The sequence below is a fragment of the Hoplias malabaricus genome, chromosome 2, assembly GCF_029633855.1.
Source record: "Hoplias malabaricus isolate fHopMal1 chromosome 2, fHopMal1.hap1, whole genome shotgun sequence".
In the NCBI taxonomy this organism is placed as follows: Eukaryota; Metazoa; Chordata; class Actinopteri; order Characiformes; family Erythrinidae; genus Hoplias; species Hoplias malabaricus.
Genome location: NC_089801.1, coordinates 30,713,569 through 30,734,168, shown reverse-complemented (window position 1 = coordinate 30,734,168; position 20,600 = coordinate 30,713,569). Strand labels below are relative to the sequence as shown.

Genomic DNA, 20,600 nt, shown 5'->3' with positions numbered 1-20,600 from the left:
TTTCATGCATTTTTGAGAGTTTCCTAGGCCACATTCTTAAAAGATTTAACCCTACGAGAAGATCTTAAAACTCCAGTAAAAGACTTACCTCATGGACCTGGCCTCCAGGGATTCCTGGCTATATCTTGAAGGGCATTCAGATGATCAAAAGGATCTAGGGATAGTTAATGGCATGGACCCTTGGTTTGAAAAAAAAAATACATTACACCAAAAATAGAATCACTTGTACAATTTTAGCCATTAGAAGCATATTTTTTTTCCTGCCTCAAAATTTGGTTCCTACTGATGAGGTGAGATTGAGGGGTGAGATCTAGGTGCTAAAGATTAGCATTCTCTTCCAGCTTTGACCAGCAGGGGATTAAGCAAAATATTTTTCTTCATACCCCTCCTAAGATGAACAGGGGAAACATTTTTTGAGAAGCTAGCTGCTAATAATTATTATGCTGTACCAGCTTTGACCACAAGGGCCAGCTCAAGTCAATACACTGCCCATGGACGAAACATGAGCAAAATGGCCATCATACAGTCATAAGAGAGACAAATTGTTCAGCTGTTCTTAATTATAAATACATTAATTATAAATAATTAAGAACAGCTGGACAAAACATCTGTTTTGGTGTGTATAATGGGCAGAAAAACATAAATAATGTGGAACTTACTCTCAGGAACATACTTTACACTTTTTTTTTTTAATCGTGCCTTTCAGGCTTCTGCACACATGCCATTCACATAAATGGTTATTTAAAGCAGCTATTCTGAGGCCACCTTTGAAGATAGCAAGTGCCATAATATTCTACACAGTAACTGATCCTCACCCAGTCACTCACATACATGCGGACAGTTTCACACACAAATCCAGTCACACAGTGAGACCCGGCTGAGCATGTATTGTTCACCCTTTTCGAATTAGAATCTCTGACAACTTTCAGATACTGATTGGCTTGCAGCGGAAAATTCAGAGCTGAACTCAGAGTCTAAGACATTCTGACATTTTCAGGGTTTGCCTGTCTATTCTTGACACTGCCTTCTTGACAGAATCCACAATAATCCATCAGTGTCCACATGTGACATGATGTATTGATGCCTGTCAGCACCAATCACACAAATGCTAACAAACCTCAAGTGGACTGGTGGGTTTTGGATATACCGAAAAAAACTGACCAGCCAGACAAATGAGGGTACTTTGACATTTCAAGTGTTTACAGCAGCTCAACACTCCTTAGTAGTTTTGTGCGGTTGTAAATTAATGTTGGTGAAAATATTTTTGCCTATATAATTGCTGTACTTGAGTATTTGAAGACTCATTTGAAAATTTCAACAAATATTTATGTCCTCATTTGGAAATATGAACAAATATTTGAGTTTTCATTTAGAAAAATTAACAGATATTTGAGATATGGTCATTGTTTGGCATTAAAACAAACAATAAAATTAAAATGTTTCCTTAAAAAAATACATTGAATATAATTAATCACAAGTTATCATATAATTATATGGAATTACATTGGTATTAAATTGTAAACTGAAGCAAATCAGCTCCAGCTTCAAAAGGTTTATAGCTAACAGGCACAGACAGTGAGTCAGGTTTGGTGTGTGTGTGTGTGTGTGTGTGTGTGTGTGTGTGTGTGTGTGTGTGTGTGTGTGTGTGTGTGTGTGGCATCTGCTACATCAGTGGATGCCACATATGTCTCCCATTACCACTGAGACTGGAGCATCAGACCAAATATCATGTGGTGGCCAGCTTTGTGCTAAAAAAGAAGTGACTCTTTCACTCTCACTTTCTCTCTTTTCTTTCTTTCTGTCTTTCTTCCCTCTCTACTTTTCTCTTTGTCTAGTTTTCTCTTTCCTTTTCATTTATTTTCTTTTAACCATTCTCTTTCTTCCTCTTAGTGCCTAATGTAGCTAATGCTCCCTCCTTTCTTTCAATCTCTCTCATCTGTATCTGTCTTTCTGTCTGTTTCTCTTTTGTTCCCTGTCTTTCTTTTTCTGACAATATTTATTTTGTGCATCTGTTAATCCCTTCTCTCTCTCTCTCTCTCTCTCTCTCTCTCTCTCTGCCTCTCTCCCCCCCTCTCTTTCACTTAAATGGAGCAGAAAGATGTACTAACCCTACGTTCATTAAAATAATGATTATATATTTAGTACATATTGTCATATCAAAACCACATATCTCTGTTTAATGTATTTTTGTATCATTTGAACACATCGGCTGCCTTTTTACATGCTGTGGTATATTTCAGAATAAACGGATGAACACAAAAGCTCTGGAATTAAACGCTAACAGCCTTTATCATTTTGGAGATACAGGTTTTTGTTCTGGACGTTAAGCATATGCACGTAATTAGTTGCAGATTAAGGCTGAGCTGCTTTCAAATGACTGCAGCCGGCTTCAAGGACTTAAGAAAAGCTTGTGTTTTAAAAATGTACAGAGTTGGATAAAAGTAATTAGACAAACCTGGCCTTATCCCTCAACGCCACGGTAATGACATGTTTTATCCCAATAATTACATTCTCTATCTCAGCTCTTCTGCTCTGGACGACAGAGAAATGCTGCACTAACTTAAAGGAGACGTTTTATAGCCCTGGTCCAGCAGTTAACTCAGTTATGTGGTCATAATGAAATGTCTGTGACATGTATTGGCCAAACTACCATAAGGATAAAACATCTGTTCATCTGTGTTCTTCCCAAACAGCCCTGTTTGCAATGACTGGTTTATGTAATTTAATTGACATTTAATCATCTACAGCCAGATATAAAATTTGAGCAGCGTGTATTAATACTCTAATTATCTCTGGATGTAGGTGATTTACTTTTACGCAAGCTTTGTTTTATGTGATATAAACAATAATAAATGTAATTTCAAAGTTTGTTTTTGTTCATTGTTTTCCTCTTTCTTCTCTCTTGGTCTTGCCGTTTTAATTCAGTTCTCTTCCTTCTCCACTCCTGTTTTTGCAGTTTTAGCTTGGTTTTCTTCCTTGTTTTCACTGTTTTACTTCTGTTCTCTTTGTTCTCTGCTCTGGTTTTAGCGGTTTTAACTCATTCCCTTTCCTTCCCCACTCATTTTCACCAGTTTCACATGATTTTCTCATTCCTCTGCTTTCATTTTGCTTGTTTTTTCTCAATTCTTCACTCTGCTCTTGTCTGTTTTGTATAGATTAACCCCATGCCTTTGCACACATGAACATGAGTCCAGTGATGTGATTTATGATGCAGAGATGGAGCCAAAATATCTCTAATGATCCTACTTGCTGCAGTAAGCGGAGCAAAATCAGAACGGCTCATTTTACGCCATGTTTCTGATTTAGGCAGCCCACAAAAAAACTGATTGGGTGGTCTTATTTCACAGATCAAGAGTTGGTAGATGCTCCAGTTACTCAAATGCATGCGCACAAACACTGAAAATGTGAATTCCTATCATTTGCCCACTATAAATAGACCTTTCAAGCATACCAACTAGGATTTGCTTTAGTGGTAACTTCTTGGACACAGTAATTAGCTTTGCACTGGACAGGGTGATGCCATGTCCTGGTGTTGTGGAGTTGTAAGTTTAATCCCCACCTAGGGTTGTTGTCTGTGAGCAGTTTGGTGTGTTCTCCTTGTATCTGCATGGGTTTCCTCCAGTTGCCCTAATTGTGCTGTAACTTGTTCTTCTGGCTGAAAGCCATCAAAGTCTCACACCAATTTTCAAGTTTCTGGTGTAAAGCCTATTGCTTCAGTTTTTGGGAGTACATAACCCAGTGATAAACATTAGTTTATGCTAAAGATAATTATGAATAAGACATTTCACAATCGGGCGGCACGGTGGAGCAGCAGGTAGTGTCGCAGTCACACAGCTCCAGGGGCCTGGAGGTTGTGGGTTCGGTTCCCGCTCCGGGTGACTGTCTGTGAGGAGTTGGTGTGTTCTCCCTTTGTCTGCGTGGGTTTCCTCCGGGTGCTCCGGTTTCCTCCCACGGTCCAAAAACACACGTTGGTAGGTGGATTGGCTCAAAAGTGTCCGTGTGAATGTGTGTGTGTCTGTGTTGCCCTGTGAAGGACTGGCGCCCCCTCCAGGATGTATTCCCGCCTTGCGCCCAATGATTCCAGGTAGGCTCTGGACCCACCGCGACCCTGAACTGGATAAGGGTTACAGATAATGAATGAATGAATGAATGACATTTCACAATCCACATTAATTTGGACATAAAATGTCTAAACAAAAATGAATGTTGGGAAATGGACGCTTCCTCTCGGTCTGTATTAGGTTGCTAATATTGGCTTTGTGGGAAAGTTCCTGAACATGTGTACTGAGTTATTCGGCTGGTGTTATTTTAATATATTGCCGTGGGTGTTGTGTCCTATCCCCTCCCCCTATGTGTATACACACACACACACACACACACACACCAAGGGAGACCTCCCAAAGCCTGGAAATCAAATGCTCCTTAAATCTAATTTAGCAGAACAAATAAACCGGAATAGTGGGAGACAGTGAACGAAATGCAGCTGCCTCCTTATAAACGTGGATAGAGGAGAAAGAAAAAAGACCCCCCCCCCGCCCCCCCAGGCCCAGATCTTTATTTAAAGATCCCGGAACAAAGATATTTTTCATTAAATGCCCCATGAGCTCCTTCCTTCCTTCTCTCTCTGTCTCTCGCTGTCTCTCTCTGTCTCTCTCTCTCTCTCTCTGACTGAGATCTGTCAGCTGTGGTCAAGTGCCTCCCAGCACCATGGTGATGACACACTCATTTATTTATGTGTGTGTGTGAGTGTGAGTGTGTGTGTGTGTGTGTGTTTGTGCATTCTTCACTGAGATAGAGAGAGAGAGTGAGAGGGATATTGAAGAGAAAGGAAAGTGCATTAAATATAAAGACTTGTTCACAGTGTACTACAGAGCTAGAAGGACTTTGCACAAGTGTTGAGCACAAGATTCTACTGAGCAAGCGCTGGATACTAGACACTGCATCCTGTTAAATGCACTTGAAATTATATCAAAAATGTACTAAATAGAGGTAACATAAATAAGTATATGAGGGAACAACAGATAGTATCAAGGGAGCATCAGTTATTATCAAGTGAGCATCAAACAAGCACCAGAAACTATTGAGTGGGCACAAAATCTATTGAATGAGCAGCAGATGTTAAGAACTGAGCGCTAGACACTACTAAGTAAGCACCTGAGACTATCAGCTGCACACCAGGTAATATATGGCACTTTCCACTGCATGGTAATTAATCCACTCGACTGAACTCTACTCTGCTTTTTTACTTTTCCATTAGGCAAATTGGGTACTTTAAACCTGGAACCAGTACCTCCTCACTCATAGTTCCAAGCAAACTGAGTAAGGCCTAAACGTGATGTGTCAGAGGACTGAAGTAAGTTCAACTTTTCTGGGCTAACAGTGTAAAAGCAAAGCCAGTATTATTTATTATGTCTTCCTTAAACCTGTCCCATCCCAGAGAGAATCCTATGGAGGATTTTGGGAGTTCAAATCCTTCCACCTTTACTGTAAATGCCATGTGGCTTGATTAATGGATGGAAACAAGCGTGCGAGTGGCAGAGCTAATAACAGTCTCTCGGCCTTTCTCCACGCGCCATTATCCACCGGCAACAAACAGCCGGTACTCACCTCCATGGCGAGCCGGGAGCCAGATGCAGATTAGCACGGCGATCAGATCTGATGACACTGGACTTGTGGCCATGTTTGTTTGGGGCTCGTCAATAAACAGCGTCATATTGTGTTTGTTCCTTGATACACATCAGATTACAGCCATTTTGCCTGTGTAATGATAGCAGTGTGGAGTCTGTAGTCTTTTCACTACGTGCTGAAGAATACTAATTTCTACTTTCTGCATCAGGAACATGTTGTCAGTTACCACTAGGTATGATTCAGAGACATTACTTTTGCTTGGTGAAAGGTAACACATTTATAAAAAAGGTTTTTGGCAAATTCAATATCAACAATCATCTGTGATGTCCTAAAATATGGGACAGAGGCACGTTTACCACCCTCACACATCACCATTCCTTTTTATTGATATGGTTTAATAGTTTGGGAACAGAGGAAACTAATTGTTGCAGTGTTGCAAGTGAAGAACAAGCTGTAACATGAACTTGTCTGAGCACAGACCTTCTGAGAGGAGCTCAGGCCCAGTGTTTTCAGCAGTGTGTATGCATAGAATTAACTTCTCCTCACATAATACAGTTTCAGCCTGTGTTTCTTTATGCATTGCAGTCTGAGGGCTTGAAGGCCACACATGTTCAATAATAGTGACAGGCCTTGCTGTACATTAACTGAGATTTCTGTGGATTGTATCAGTCATTTATAAAGTTATGTTTGTTTAAATGATGAAAGACCTAAATTGTTTAAATCGTGCATTGAGAAATTTTGCTTTTGAACTGTTTGACAATTATTCAAAGGTGATCAAAGAATCCTGTTTACTGTAAAGACTCTTTACAGTGTGCTTTGCACATCTCTGAAGTAAATCTCTTCCTGCTAAACACCCGCGAGTGTCTCTCATGTTTACCAAGCCTGACATACATATATATATATATATATATATATATATATATATATATATATATATATATATATATATATATATATATATATATAGGCCTATTATATACCACTCAAACAGATATATGAATAATGTGATAATGAAAATTAGCGGTTATCAGGCTAAGCCTAGAACTACCATGTCAACACATCCCTACCTTAAACCCTATCAATGTAAAGACTATGCACTTGGTGGATGCTTTTTTTTCTACATTTTATACTCACCTGCTATTGTTTAGTACATTGTGTTTTTGACCTCAGCCTGTACCTCACTATTCTTTGGATTGTCCATTTTGCTGTGTCTGCCATCTTTTTACGGTGTGCTTTGCACATCTCTGAAGTAAATCTCTTCCTGCTAAACACCCGCGAGTGTCTCTCGTGTTTACCAAGCCTGATATATATATATATATATATATATATATATATATATATATATATATATATATAAACCCTATCAATGTAAAGACTATGCCCTTGGTGGATGCTTTTTTTTCTACATTTTATATTCAACTGCTTACCTGTTACAGAAAAGTTGATTTTATTGTGAAGTCCAGTAAAAATTACAATCTGTGACATTATATTAAATCATTCTATATCAACAGGTGAAAAAGAAAAAAAGAAAAAAAACATCCACCATGGGCATAGTCTTTATATTGATAGGGTTTAAGGTAGGGATGTGTTGACATGGTAGTTCTAGGCTTAGGCTGATAACCGATAATTTTCATTATCACATTATTCATATATCTGTTTGAGTGGTATATAATAGGCCTATATATATGTCAGGCTTGGTAAACACGAGAGACACTCGCGGGTGTTTAGCAGGAAGAGATTTACTTCAGAGATGTGCAAAGCACACCGTAAAGAGATGGCAGACACAGCAAAAGGGACAATCCAAAGAATAGTGAGGTACAGTTTGAGGTCAAAAACACAATGTACTAAACAATAGCAGTCCGGATCCAAAAACACAGAGTCAAGAAGGACGTAAGGAAGGGTCATACACGGTTTGGCTTTCATTAGTAAGGTTCGCTCGGTATGTAACAAAAAGGTTAGCAATACTTCGCAAGTAGTAAATGCAACAGCCTGGGTTTATATAGTAAGTGAATGATTACGATTAAAGAACATATATATATATATATATATATATATATATATATATATATATATATATATATTTATTTTTATTTTTTTTTATTTTTTTAACTATATTAACCAGTAATTTAATATCATAATTATATCATATATCATTAATAATAATTTATTTATATATTATACATGTATTTAGAATAGTTATATTTGTTTAGTGGGCGGCATGGTGGCGCAGCAGGTAGTGTCGCAGTCACACAGCTCCAGGGACCTGGAGGTTGTGGGTCCAAGTCCCGCTTCAGGAGACTGTCTGTGACGAGTTTAGTGTGTTCTCCCCGTGTCCACATGGGTTTCCTCCTACGGTCTAAAAACACACGTTGGTAGGTGGATTTGTGACTTAAAAGTGTCCATGTGTGTGAGTGTGTGTCATCATGTGAAGGACTGGCGCCCGCTCCAGGGTGTGTTCCTGCCTTGCGCCCAGTGATTCCGGGTAGGTTCTGGACCCACCGTGGCCCTGAACTTGATAAGCAGTTACAAGCAATGAATGAATGAATGAATGAATGAATGAATTAATATTGACGTAGTAGAATATTTATAGCACATATTTCACCACAGATTCTACTTTAACCTGCACAGAATGTGAAAAACTTGTATAACCTTCAACCTACAAAACATGACATGCTCTGGAGCAGCTGCACATGAGATTACATTGACCATGTCCCATGCCAGGTATCAGGGAGATCAGGGGGTGTGGTGCAGTTCCACAATTCCCTGAAATGATAGAGCTGAATTGATGTTTGTGAGCCAGAATTGTTTCCTCGCAGCTACATTCCAGCATCTATTGTGAAGCCTTTTTGGAACAGCTGAGGCTGTTTCAGCTAGAGTGTGTGGTGGGGCACAAACTGGCTGCAATATATAGAAAAAATACTCATGATTTCCAAAGACATGTAGTGTATTTACCCTATATTACACATTCATTTCATGGTTTGCTGTGAGATATTCTCATGTGTCTCTTTGCAAGCCGTGCTTTTCACTCCTACCCCTCCACCTCCCCCTTCCCTGGAGTATACTCCGCTTTGATCACTCAGGCCTCTCACCCTTCACACTCTCACATCCTCATTGTCCTTCACCGTGGGTCAGGAACAAGACCAGTTCAGGCTGTATGTATTGAACGGATACTGTTTCCTGCATCAGTTCTCACTCTTTTTCTCTTGCTCCTTTCCATAACTCCTTCACGCATCTCTCTCTTCTCGGCCGCTCCGCAGAGTAACCGAGGCGGTCAGGCTTTATCTAATATTTTCAGAGAGTGCGTAGGATTTGATTCGCAGCATAAATGACTTAAAATCAATTTTGGCGACTTATTCCTCGCTTGTCCGTTAGGAACCCGCCAAACGAGATTATGAAGTGAATGGGCTTTGAAGGCTGCTCGTCGTTTCGGACCCTCTCTAATGCGGTTTTTGATATTGGAATCAGGCATGGGACATTGTTAGCTCTGCTGGGGATTGATGCGGGGGCTTGTTTGTCTATATATTCATCTCTATCTTTTCCTTCACACTTGAACTCCCACCCCACAAACACACACACTTCCCTTTTTTTTTTTTCAAAATGCGTCCCTAAAGCAATTACACTCAGGCTAGATTTAGATTTTGAATTGGCCACACATGAGTTTGTCCACCACCACCACCACCACCCGCCCTCTCGCTCTCTCTTCCTCTCCCTCTCGCTATTGAACTCTTATGACACATTGCCCTCTGCTGTTGAAAAATGGCACTGCACCCTCTGCCCTAAATCTGTCAATGGAGAAAATCAATAAAGCTTTGCCTCCTCCCTGGTGTGTGTGTGTGTGTGTGTGTGGGTGTCAATGTGTGCCTGTGTATATGTGTGTATGTAGTGCATGAGCATGGCACTGTGTCTGTGTGTGTGTGTGTGTGTGTGTGTGTGTGTGTGTGTGTGTGACTGTGTTTACATATAAGAATATGTAAAAGTAAAAGAATATTTTGCTTGAATGTTTTTGGGTTTTTTTATGCTATACCTTATAAATTGTGTAGTGCTTTTATAGGTGAACCCTCATTCTATTAAATGATGTGAACGGGATAGATCAGCAGAGCTGAGACAGGCCAATTATTAGGACTGTGTTACCTTACATTGCTTTAAATAAACAGACACATTTGATCATGTTCACATTAACCCAGATACATATGTTGCTCAAATTTTGCTGTAAATACTTTTCAGCCTGACTAGTGCCTTCACAGTTGTGTACGACAATAATAGGGGCTAATACATGACTAAACCATTACTGACCCTGTCTTTTACATTCCATTTCTGATAGTAATCTGGATATTCCTTTTCTTTCTGGGGGTCCCACATCCCCTTTCTCTTAAAGCTAGAAAAAATAATTCAACCTAGCTGACATAACTATAGCCATGTTCACCAGTTACCAAGATACTAAGATCTGTGACACAGTTTGGTCATAATATCCCAAGGATCCAACACCACAGCCCCATTCTTACCTTATGACTTAGGCAGTCCACAAACAACTCAGTGGGTGGCCTTGTTGTACAGTTTGTGGGTTGGTAGGCTCCAGTTCCCCAATTTGATGTGCGAAACTCTGAAAAAAAAAGTCAGTTTTTCCATAAAATGTCCCTTGTGAATTCCTTCAAAGTTTGCTGTGTGTTTAAGTATCATACAAACACATTTTGTATTGTACAGTGTTCCCTGTAAGTTGTTAAGTGAAGCCAAACTGAAGTGTACAGTGTGTGTATGGTCGCTCCCTTGAGTTTGCTGTGTCGCTTTCCTAAAGGCATGTACAACAGTGTGGGGAATCCGTTTGGAAGCTACATCTTGCCCAGTGGTGTGTTAGGGGCTGTGTGTTTGAGGATAGAAGGAGAGGAGCTGAGCTGTTTGTCTGCACCTATGAGCTGCAGCCTCCAGCACTGGGCTTTCTGCGCAGCTGGCAAAGAAAACTCCAAACCTTTCTTCCCCCCACCCCCACCTCCTCTCTAGAGAAAAGCTTTGTTGAATACATGAGTCTTGCTCACTCTCACAAAGCACATCTATGCATGCATTGTAACTGTCCAGATAATCTTTTGGTTTGTTTGTGTGTCTCTTCCAGGTGTGTGTGACTGCACGGACTTCACCACTGGCCCCTCTTGTGAACGCTGTCAGGATGGTTATTATGGAAACCCACTGGTTGGCAGCTCATCTGATTGTGTGCCCTGCCCCTGTCCGGACCGTACCACTTGTGTTCAGGTGCCAGAGACAGGGGACGTGATGTGTACCAACTGCCCAGCCAATCAGAGAGGTCAGTCACCATCTACCTGACTTCTTCATTCTCCAATGTTCATTTTAGAGTGTACCGTTACATAAGCTGTAATGGACTGAAGATAATTCCATAACAACTGAGTTGTACGCAAACCTTTGGATGGAATGGCTTATGTTTTATTGAGGTTCGAAGCTGTACTACAGGGACAGGGAATTATAACCTAGTAATTATTTTGTTATTCATGTGCTGCACCACCATGCCTCCCTTTTTCATAATGTGTTGCTTTTGAAACTGATTTGGTAATATACGTTTTGCAACTGTGTGTGTGTATGTTTTACAACATCTTTTATTTCCAGGAAACAGGTGTGAGTTATGTGAGGATGGTTTCTATGGCAACCCCCTGGGCTGGGATGGCGAGGCTCAGCCATGTGTGAGGTGTGAGTGTAACAGGAATGTAGACCCTAATGCGGTGGGCGTGTGTGACCCTGTGACCGGGCGATGTCTCAAATGCTTAGGTCACACAGCTGGGGATCACTGTGAAAGATGCCAGGGGGGTTACTATGGCAACCCCCTAGACGGCACGCTTAGTCCTTCACAGAAATGCAGACGTGAGTCAAACTTACACAAGTAATCCACAACTAATCATCCAACATCAGTACCTGATCACTTTAATGTCCTTGTGGCTGTGTGCAATCAAATTCTCACAGAAATGTTCACCATTTTGTTTCAGCTTGTGGTTGTAAACCCCATGGCACGTCTGGTTCATCAGACGACTGTGACCCTCATACGGGCCGATGCTTCTGTTTAAGTCATGTGACTGGACGAGACTGTGGTCAGTGTGAAGCCGGCTACTTCAATCTGAGGCCTGGTGTGGGCTGTGAGGGGTGGGTTATGCTCTTTTTAATCCGTTCATTAATTATTTAATTCATTCATTCATTCCTTTGGTTTCCTGGTTTCTAAATCATTTAGGCAGTTACTACATACATGTATTAAAGGCAACGTCCATGATTTTAATCAAAAAACACATAAACAAAGCACATAATAAAACACAAATTGAAACACATTAATAACACATTACACATTAATTCAACGCTTGTTTCATCACCATTTGCTAGCTCTGTTTGCACACTGAAAACCTGTGTTTGCACACTGAAACAATGTGTTTATAAACACAGGTGTCAGTAAACGGTTAAAAAAACAACATATGGTCTCAGTCTAATATGCTTGGCTTTCCCTCTCTCCCTCTCTCTACTCATGGCAGAGAAATGGCATCTAGGGTTGTTTAAACTCCCTAAACAACAAAGCATGGTGGATAATACTGATTTATTTTTGCTCTAGTTATTACTTAAGGCAAGGCAAGGCAAGTTTATTTATAGAGCACCTTTCGTACAAAAGCAATTCAAAGTGCTTTACAGAAAAATAAATTAACACAATTTAAAGTTAAATTAACACAAATTAAGGTAGAACTGCTGCCACATTTGGGAGTGTACTAACTGCATGAAAGTAAACAGAGACCAAAAGTGCTAAAAAACTAAACAGCTGGAGTTACAAATTACTTTCTGTGGTCATTAAAACAATGCATAAAAGCTTACAGACAAGTTAAACATCAGCCAAACAACAGTCATTTTTTCCTCTAATCTACCATTCCACCTTAAAAGGCGCAGAGCTTCTGTATGTAAACAAACAAGAGAACAGCAGTTTCCCCACCATCGTAGATGTCCCCTTTAAGTCTAGTTATGGATTTTATGCCTATAATTAATTTCCAATAGAATTTACCAAATAACTGTCATTGGAAATTCATTATAGATGAGATCTATGATGAATCCTCTGCAAAGGATTTCATGGATCAAGTCTATCCAATGTTTATAATCATCCCCTCACCACAGCTGATCAGTAAAGCAGCAAGATGCCTGTTCTCCTTTCTGCATCACAGGTGTAACTGTAATCCCATTGGCTCCTCCTCTCCAGCATGTCATCCAGTCACAGGCCAGTGTGTGTGTCGGACAGGTGTGGAGGGCAAGCGATGTGACGCGTGTCGAATGGGCTTCTTCGGATTTTCCTCCAGAGGCTGCAGAGGTACAAATTTCTCAACCAAGACCCAAAATTAGAGTGATATGAGCATTGTAAAATGTATGTTCTCTAGTTTTACATGCAAAACACCTTATGGAACTGGCTAGTAACTCAGTTAGGAACTACTCCACAAGTGGGGGTGCTATTGCACTTGTCTTCAGTGACACTTTGTGTCCCTGTTAACAGCTTGTTTTACATTTGCAAAGGTTCAGTACAATACAGTTAAGCCTATAGCAGTGACCATAAGTTAATTATTTATTAATTGATCTTACCAAGCAAATATACTAATAATAATTCAGCTAAACATACTACTACTATTATGTTATGCTAGCTTTTAAATGTGAGGTTCCTCATGGGACTGGCATCATGTTTATTCATTCATTCACTTACATACTCAGTCACTCATTCACATTATCACACACTCATTCACATACTCACATATATACACACTAATTTACTTACTCATTCACTCAATCACACGTTCACACATGTACTCAGATTAACTCACACATACCTACACTCACTCATATACATACTCACTCATTCACTCATATACTCAGACACTCCCTACTCACTCGTGTACATATTCATTTACTCACTATTCCACTCACACATGCACATACTCACACACATACAGTACATACTCACTCATTCATACACTCAGTGCTTTGAAGAGAATTGTGCTTCATTAAACTGCTCTTATAAACCACTTCACTCTGTGCTAACTCTTGTTTATGTGTAAAATTACAGCTTGTAATTGTGACCCCATGGGTTCGACCTCCATGCAGTGTCATGGCAACGGGACGTGTCCTTGTCGCACAGGTTTTGTGGGATATAAGTGTGATAAATGTGAGCTGAACTTTTACCTTAACCCTGTGACTCACCACTGTGAAGAGTGTCCAGTGTGTTATAGCCTCATCAGAAACCAGGTAACTTTGTGTATGTGTGTGTGTGTGTGTGTGTGTGTTTGTGTGTACACCAAGGCATTTGCCAGTTTATTAAAAACGCCTGTCTACCTACCACACACTGGCAATTTAATCAGAAACACAATATAGATACATTTTATAGGTTTACAGTTGCTAACTGTAGCTCATCTGTCCTCTGCCCTGCCCATGAAAAGTAGGGGACAACCCAAGGTCAACCACTGATCATCTGTTACCCTGTTAAGTTTGCCTACTCTATATTACAGCTTTCGTTATTTGCTGTAAACTGTTTTCAGTTTCTCAAGGAATCAGGTTTTTTTTCAACACCTCTGCTGTGTCCCAGTTGTGTTCCACACACTAATACTACACAGTATATACTATACAAGCCGAAACTCAAGTATCTCCCTCCACACTGTGAAGTGCACATTGTGGGTCATAAAGTAACAGTCTCTGCATTTATATTCCATATATGTTTCAAATACCTCTGCCTAATATTTAGCGCACTCTGTGGGTATTGGGGTAGTATTAGTTTTATAATCTGTAAACTGCACTATGTACCATGGAGTAGGGCATAATTTGCAACAAAACCTTCCAGATGTGAGAAGCTGCTCATTTTCCTTTTCTTTTTGGGTTGTGGGACAATATGGTCCATCACAAATATAATCAAAAATCGACAGGTTCTAATTATACATTGTGCATTATTAGTATACACAAACTTGTAACTATACTATATACACTGCATACTCAAACATTCGTTTTTTTAGTGTGCAACTGGGACACAAGGGCGGCACGGTGGTGCAGCAGGTAGTGTCACAGTCACACAAATCCAGGGACCTTGAGGTTGTGGGTTCGATTCCCGCTCCGGGTGACTGTCTGTGAGGAGTTTGGTGTGTTCTCCGCATGGGTTTCCTCCGGGTGCTCCTGTTTCCTCCCACAGTCCAAAAACACACGTTGGTAGGTGGATTGGCGACTCAAAAGTGTCCGTAGGTGTGAGTGAATGTATCTGTGTGTCTGTGTTGCCCTGTGAAGGACTGGCGCCCCCTCCAGGGTGTATTCCTGCCTTGTACCCAATGATTCCAGGTAGGCTCTGAACCAACCGCCACCCTGAACTGGATAAGTGGTTACAGACAATGAATGAATGAATGAACTGGGACACAGATTTAGTAGTTGTCAAAAACGCCATCAATGGCCTTAAAGACTGGGCTCTGGGGTAGTCAGCCATTCTTTGTTTGATGTAATCATTTTCTTCTTTTGTGCCGATTTCCTTTTCTCGTGAATGGCTTTTTTACTGATCCACAACCTTCATCCTTTCAGACCCCTAGTGCTGAGCTCCTTTGCAAAATATAATTACTTTTAGCAGATTACTTTATATCTAACTCCTGAATACTCAATGACTGGTGGTCTAGTACTTAGCTATATATATATATATATATATATATATATATATATATAACTATATATAAACTATATATAGTTTGTAATACAGTGGCAACTTATTGATTACACCCTCCCTGTCCCCTCTACACTGTATCAATGACACCAAGTGTCCCGGACTGTACCCATGCTGTACTTATCAGCACCTCCTAGCTCCCCACTCATGTAACCAGCGTAGAGGCTAAACGGCTCACTATTCAGACACCCCACTATCACCCACTGCCAAGAGTGCTTTCCAGCCAAGCTGCTCTTTGTCTCTCAACAATAGAGAATTACTGAGGCATGTAGCTTCATTTCCCCGTTGAGAGGGAAGTGAGGTGCCTCTTGTTTGTCAGACAGCAGTGTGAGCACAAAGCTAGCGAAACAGATGCCACCCACATTCGCACTGGAAAATGTAAATACATGCTCCCAGATCACAGCGCTGTAGACTGGATGGCTTTTAAGCCGAGAATGGGAGCACCACTGAAACCTCTCAAGGCAGGAGAGCCAGGGAAAGAATAGGAGTCAGTTCTGAGCCCACAAATGAAGTTTTTAATTGCATATGGTTATTATGGTTATTATGTTTAATACAGGGAAGCTACAAGTCTCTTAAATGGCTGTTAATGTGGAATTTGAAAGCACTGAGATTATGGAGATTAGGTCTTTACTCAGGAAGATCATTGGCCGTGTTTAATATGGGTGATTATATAAAAGTTATGTGAATATGCCAATAAATCATCACAAGTATCTCCAAAATGTTATCTGTGCTGGAGAAGGCAAAAACCTTCTTTACTTCCAGTGTAAGTCATTGTAAGTGCACCTTTCCCAAGTCAGTTTGGAGCATTTCTATTGGTCAATTGTTCACGAAAGTTCCACAAAACGCAAAGGACATCCCCTTAGTTCAGTTGGTAAAAATTAAAATCCAAAAATAAAAATGGAGATTTGCTCAGTCGAAGGTTGGGTTATTTCCTAATCTTTAGAATTTTGCAGTTGACTACACAGTAAATTTTCACTATTAAAATAAACTGAGATGGGACAGGACTGCAGTTCAGATCATATATTATTTCTATTTCACATACTATTTAAAACACTTACACTGGGGACAGCAATGGACTTAAAGGAACACTAGGTAGTATATATACACGAGACTTACAGCTTCAAAATGATTGTGATGCTCCACTGACCTGTAATAAGAAAAACAGAGTTTCTGTCACTACTCCCTTCCTGGTTTCCTCCCTTCCTCCAGTTACATAGTGCAGTTTCTGCTGTGCTGATCCCAGAATAGCAAAAACAGAGGTGCTTTTCTCCCTGTGATAAGTCAGTGGGACATCAAAATTATTTTAAAGCTGACATTTTAAGATAAAAACACTAGCAAGTGTTGCTTTAAGTAAAATGAGACGACAAGTCATCTGACAGGACAAGAGACATTCCATGAGTGCTGATATTGAGTATAACAATGCTGGGACTTCACAGGTCTATTGTTCTATTAGGCCTTCGCAATACCACCCTAGACAAAAGCCCTACAGCATCAGCAGCTGTCTAGACTTTGGGTGGTTTTACACTTATATGCCTTATATCTATTGCAGGATGCACATTTGACAGTTTTATCCCAACAAATGAACACAGATCATGTCTACTTGAGAGGATGTTCCCATAAACACCACCCTTAAAATCTGCACTTTGTAGAATGTTGTCACTAGTTTCTTACTCTCCTCCAAAAGTGACATAATGCCATTTCTGCAGTGCTTAGCCCAGAGTATCAACCACACAGACTCTATTCTCCTTATTACAGGTTACTGAGTCGCAATGATCGTTAAGCTGTAATTTTACCTAGTGCTATGTACATAGGTACATGTAAATGATACAAGGTGGTTGCCTGTAGCAACACAGACATACATAATCAGTGTATTCAAAAAGTTTCCCACCAGGAGGTACCACAGGAACACTCTGTGATCTCAGAAGCTGAAGTCAGACACATCAAAATTTTCATTGCAGCACAAACTGGCCGAGTTGTGACGGAAACACTGTTTTTAACATGGCAGAGCAGTCCATCAACAGTGAAATATCAAATAATACTGTACAATATGTACTTAATTGTAAGAGTAATATTGTTTTCAAACAACTGCAATGAAAGCATATGTTGAATGCAGCGGCGATTGCTCTAAGACTGCAAGGGAAGCTCAGCTTCCCCTAAAATGTCAAAAAATAAGTGATCAAATATATACTGTTGTGTGTACATGTCAGTGAATAAATATGCACTACAACGCGCTCAACTTTTGTTCAGAATCAGCTTCTTATCACTGGTAAAGACGCTGCTTTCCTCTCAATCATTCCCGTAGTTTCACAGTGATTTAAACAGTGAGGATGCTGAGCATCCACAGAGTTCAATAGCGAAGCAGTGAAGTGCAGCGAAACGAGACGAGTCATTGGATAAATGCTGGGCTTTGTCCCGCCCATCGGATGCTCAGCGTCTCTAGGGGTCTATGGGGCAGTGGGCTGGCCTTGGCTGGCCCGGATGCTCAGCTTCTGCATGATGATTGGATGATCTGTCTGAGGCTGAATCCCTTTTTGATTGACAGCGAAATGAACGAATCAGCGATGCTTTGGTGTAAAGATCCGTGGGAGCACAGGCGGACACACTTCACATGGGCCAAGGCCGTTTAAGCAGCCTAGCTCTGCTGGCCATTGAGAGGACACTAGTCAAGTGTCAGGATTCACGGAGCGGACTGACGGAGGCGGACGCATTTGCTAAAACACGGTATTTTAATTATAAAGAAAGGAATAACAAAACAACGACAGGAAACAGTAGTTACAACACAACACGAAATGAAACTAAACTAACACTTAGATAGACTATACTGGGGAGCGAAACGACGAAGAGAGAAACTACAGAGACAGACAGATAACATGACTGACATGACAAAAGAGAATGTGAACGAAATGAACGACAAACAGGACACGAGACAAGAGGGCTTAAATACTAACACAAATGAGACACACCTGGACAGATAACGAGGGGACGGGTTAACAAATGACAGACGAGGAGGCGGAACAAAGGCGGAGACTCGAACATAAACAAAACAGAGCCATGTGCAAATAAAGCACATGGCGGGGACAACAGACTGACAGGACGAAGGCGTGACAGATGCCCCCCCCAAGAACGCGCAACTCCCGGGCGCGTACTCCTAAACCCCCCAGGAGCTGGCGCAGGAGAGGGCACGAAAAACATGACAGGACTCAGGACAGGACGGGAACCGACACAGGAGCTGGGGACACGACAGGACCGAATATACGAGACGGGACATGGGACATGACAGGAGACTAACAAAGGGGGGTAACAAGAGACGAGAACGGACTGGACAGGACAGGAGTGGACACATGGGAATTGACGGGAGACTGGACTGGAGACAAGACAGGGGACTGAACGTGGGACGGATACGGAGACTGGACACGTTTGGGGACAGAAGACTGGACATGAACAGGTGACAGAACAGGGGACTGGAATGGAGACGGGACTGATGACAGGACTGGGTGCTGGGACTGGATGGGAGCAGAGACTGGTGACGAGACAGGGGTATGTGACTGGACAGAAGACAGGACAGGTGACATGACACTAGACGGATACGGAGACTGGACTGGAGACTGGACAGGGGATTGAAAGGGAAACTGGACCGGAGACAAGACAGGTGACTGGACATTGGACGGATACGGGAACTGGACGTGAGACAAGACAGAGGGTTGAAACGGGGACTGGACAGGAGACGGGACAGCGGTTTGAGACAGAGACTGGACTGGAGACAAGACGGGTGACTGGACGTTGGACAAATACGGAGACTGGACATGACTAACAGGGGACTGGACATGAGACAAGACAGAAGGTTGGAACGGGGACTGGACAGGACTAAAAGAGGACTGGACATGTGACGAGACTGAGGGTTGAAACGGGGACTGAACAGGACTAACAGGGGACTGGACTGGACTTGGTAGGGGAACAGTGACCAAGACGTTTACGGGGACTGACACAAACACAGTGACCGGGACAGGGACAGAGACAAAGGCAGACACGGGTACAGGGACAAGGACAGAGACGGGAACCAGGACAGGGACTGACAAGGGAACCAATACAACAGGGGAGTGCCCAGGACTGGCTAATGTCTGTTGGGCAGTCTGAGGAACCAGCCTGGGCAAAGTTCTGGGGATCGGCCCTGAAGTCCTTCGGGCCGACCTACGGACATGGACAGGAGAGGCCGTAGCCACAGTCACGGGGACAGGAGCGGCCGTAGCCACAGTCACGGGGACAGGAGCGGCCGTAGCCACAGTCACGGGGACAGGAGCGGCCGTAGCCACAGTCACGGGGACAGGAGCGGCGGGTGCCGCCATCACGGACACTGGAGCGGCGGGTGCCGCCATCACGGACACTGGAGCGGCGGGTGCCGCCATCACGGACACTGGAGCGGCGGGTGCCGCCATCACGGACACTGGAGCGGCGGGTGCCGCCATCACGGACACTGGAGCGGCGGGTGCCGCCATCACGGACACTGGAGCGGCGGGTGCCGCCATCACCGAGACAGGAGCGGCGGGTGCCGCCATCACGGACACTGGAGCGGCGGGTGCCGCCATCACGGACACTGGAGCGGCGGGTGCCGCCATCACGGACACTGGAGCGGCGGGTGCCGCCATCACGGACACTGGAGCGGCGGGTGCCGCCATCACCGAGACAGGAGCGGCGGGTGCCGCCATCACCGAGACAGGAGCGGCGGGTGCCGCCATCACGGACACTGGAGCGGCGGGTGCCGCCATCACGGACACTGGAGCGGCGGGTGCCGCCATCACGGACACTGGAGCGGCGGGTGCCGCCATCACCGAGACAGGAGCGGCGGGTGCCGCCATCACGGACACTGGAGCGGCGGGTGCCGCCATCACGGACACTGGAGCGGCGGGTGCCGCCATCACGGACACTGGAGCGGCGGGTGCCGCCATCACGGACACTGGAGCGGCGGGTGCCGCCATCACCGAGACAGGAGCGGCGGGTGCCGCCATCACCGAGACAGGAGCGGCGGGTGCCGCCATCACCGAGACAGGAGAACCTGCAACTTCCTCCTCGGAGGCAGGGGAACCTGCAGCGACGTCGTCCTCGGCGGCAGGGGAACCTGCAGCGACGTCGTCCTCGGAGGCAGGGGAGCCTGCAGCGACGTCGTCCTCGGAGGCAGGGGAGCCTGCAGCGACGTCGACCTCGGAGGCAGGGGAGCCTGCAGCGACGTCGTCCTCGGAGGCAGGGGAACCTGCAGCGACGTTTTCCTCGGAGGCAGGGG

The 20,600-nt window shown here is 43.0% G+C and overlaps 1 protein-coding gene across 1 annotated transcript in view; it reads left to right on the top strand.

Annotated features, from left to right (window-relative positions):
• Window positions 1-20,600, top strand: part of lamc3 (laminin, gamma 3) — a 128,732-nt gene that overhangs the window by 93,416 nt on the left and 14,716 nt on the right. Inside the window, exons 13-17 of the mRNA XM_066659020.1 lie at window positions 10,733-10,921; window positions 11,239-11,490; window positions 11,613-11,766; window positions 12,816-12,958; window positions 13,703-13,881. Coding sequence (XP_066515117.1) covers window positions 10,733-10,921; window positions 11,239-11,490; window positions 11,613-11,766; window positions 12,816-12,958; window positions 13,703-13,881 — 917 coding nt within the window. The remainder of the gene's footprint in view (window positions 1-10,732; window positions 10,922-11,238; window positions 11,491-11,612; window positions 11,767-12,815; window positions 12,959-13,702; window positions 13,882-20,600) is intronic.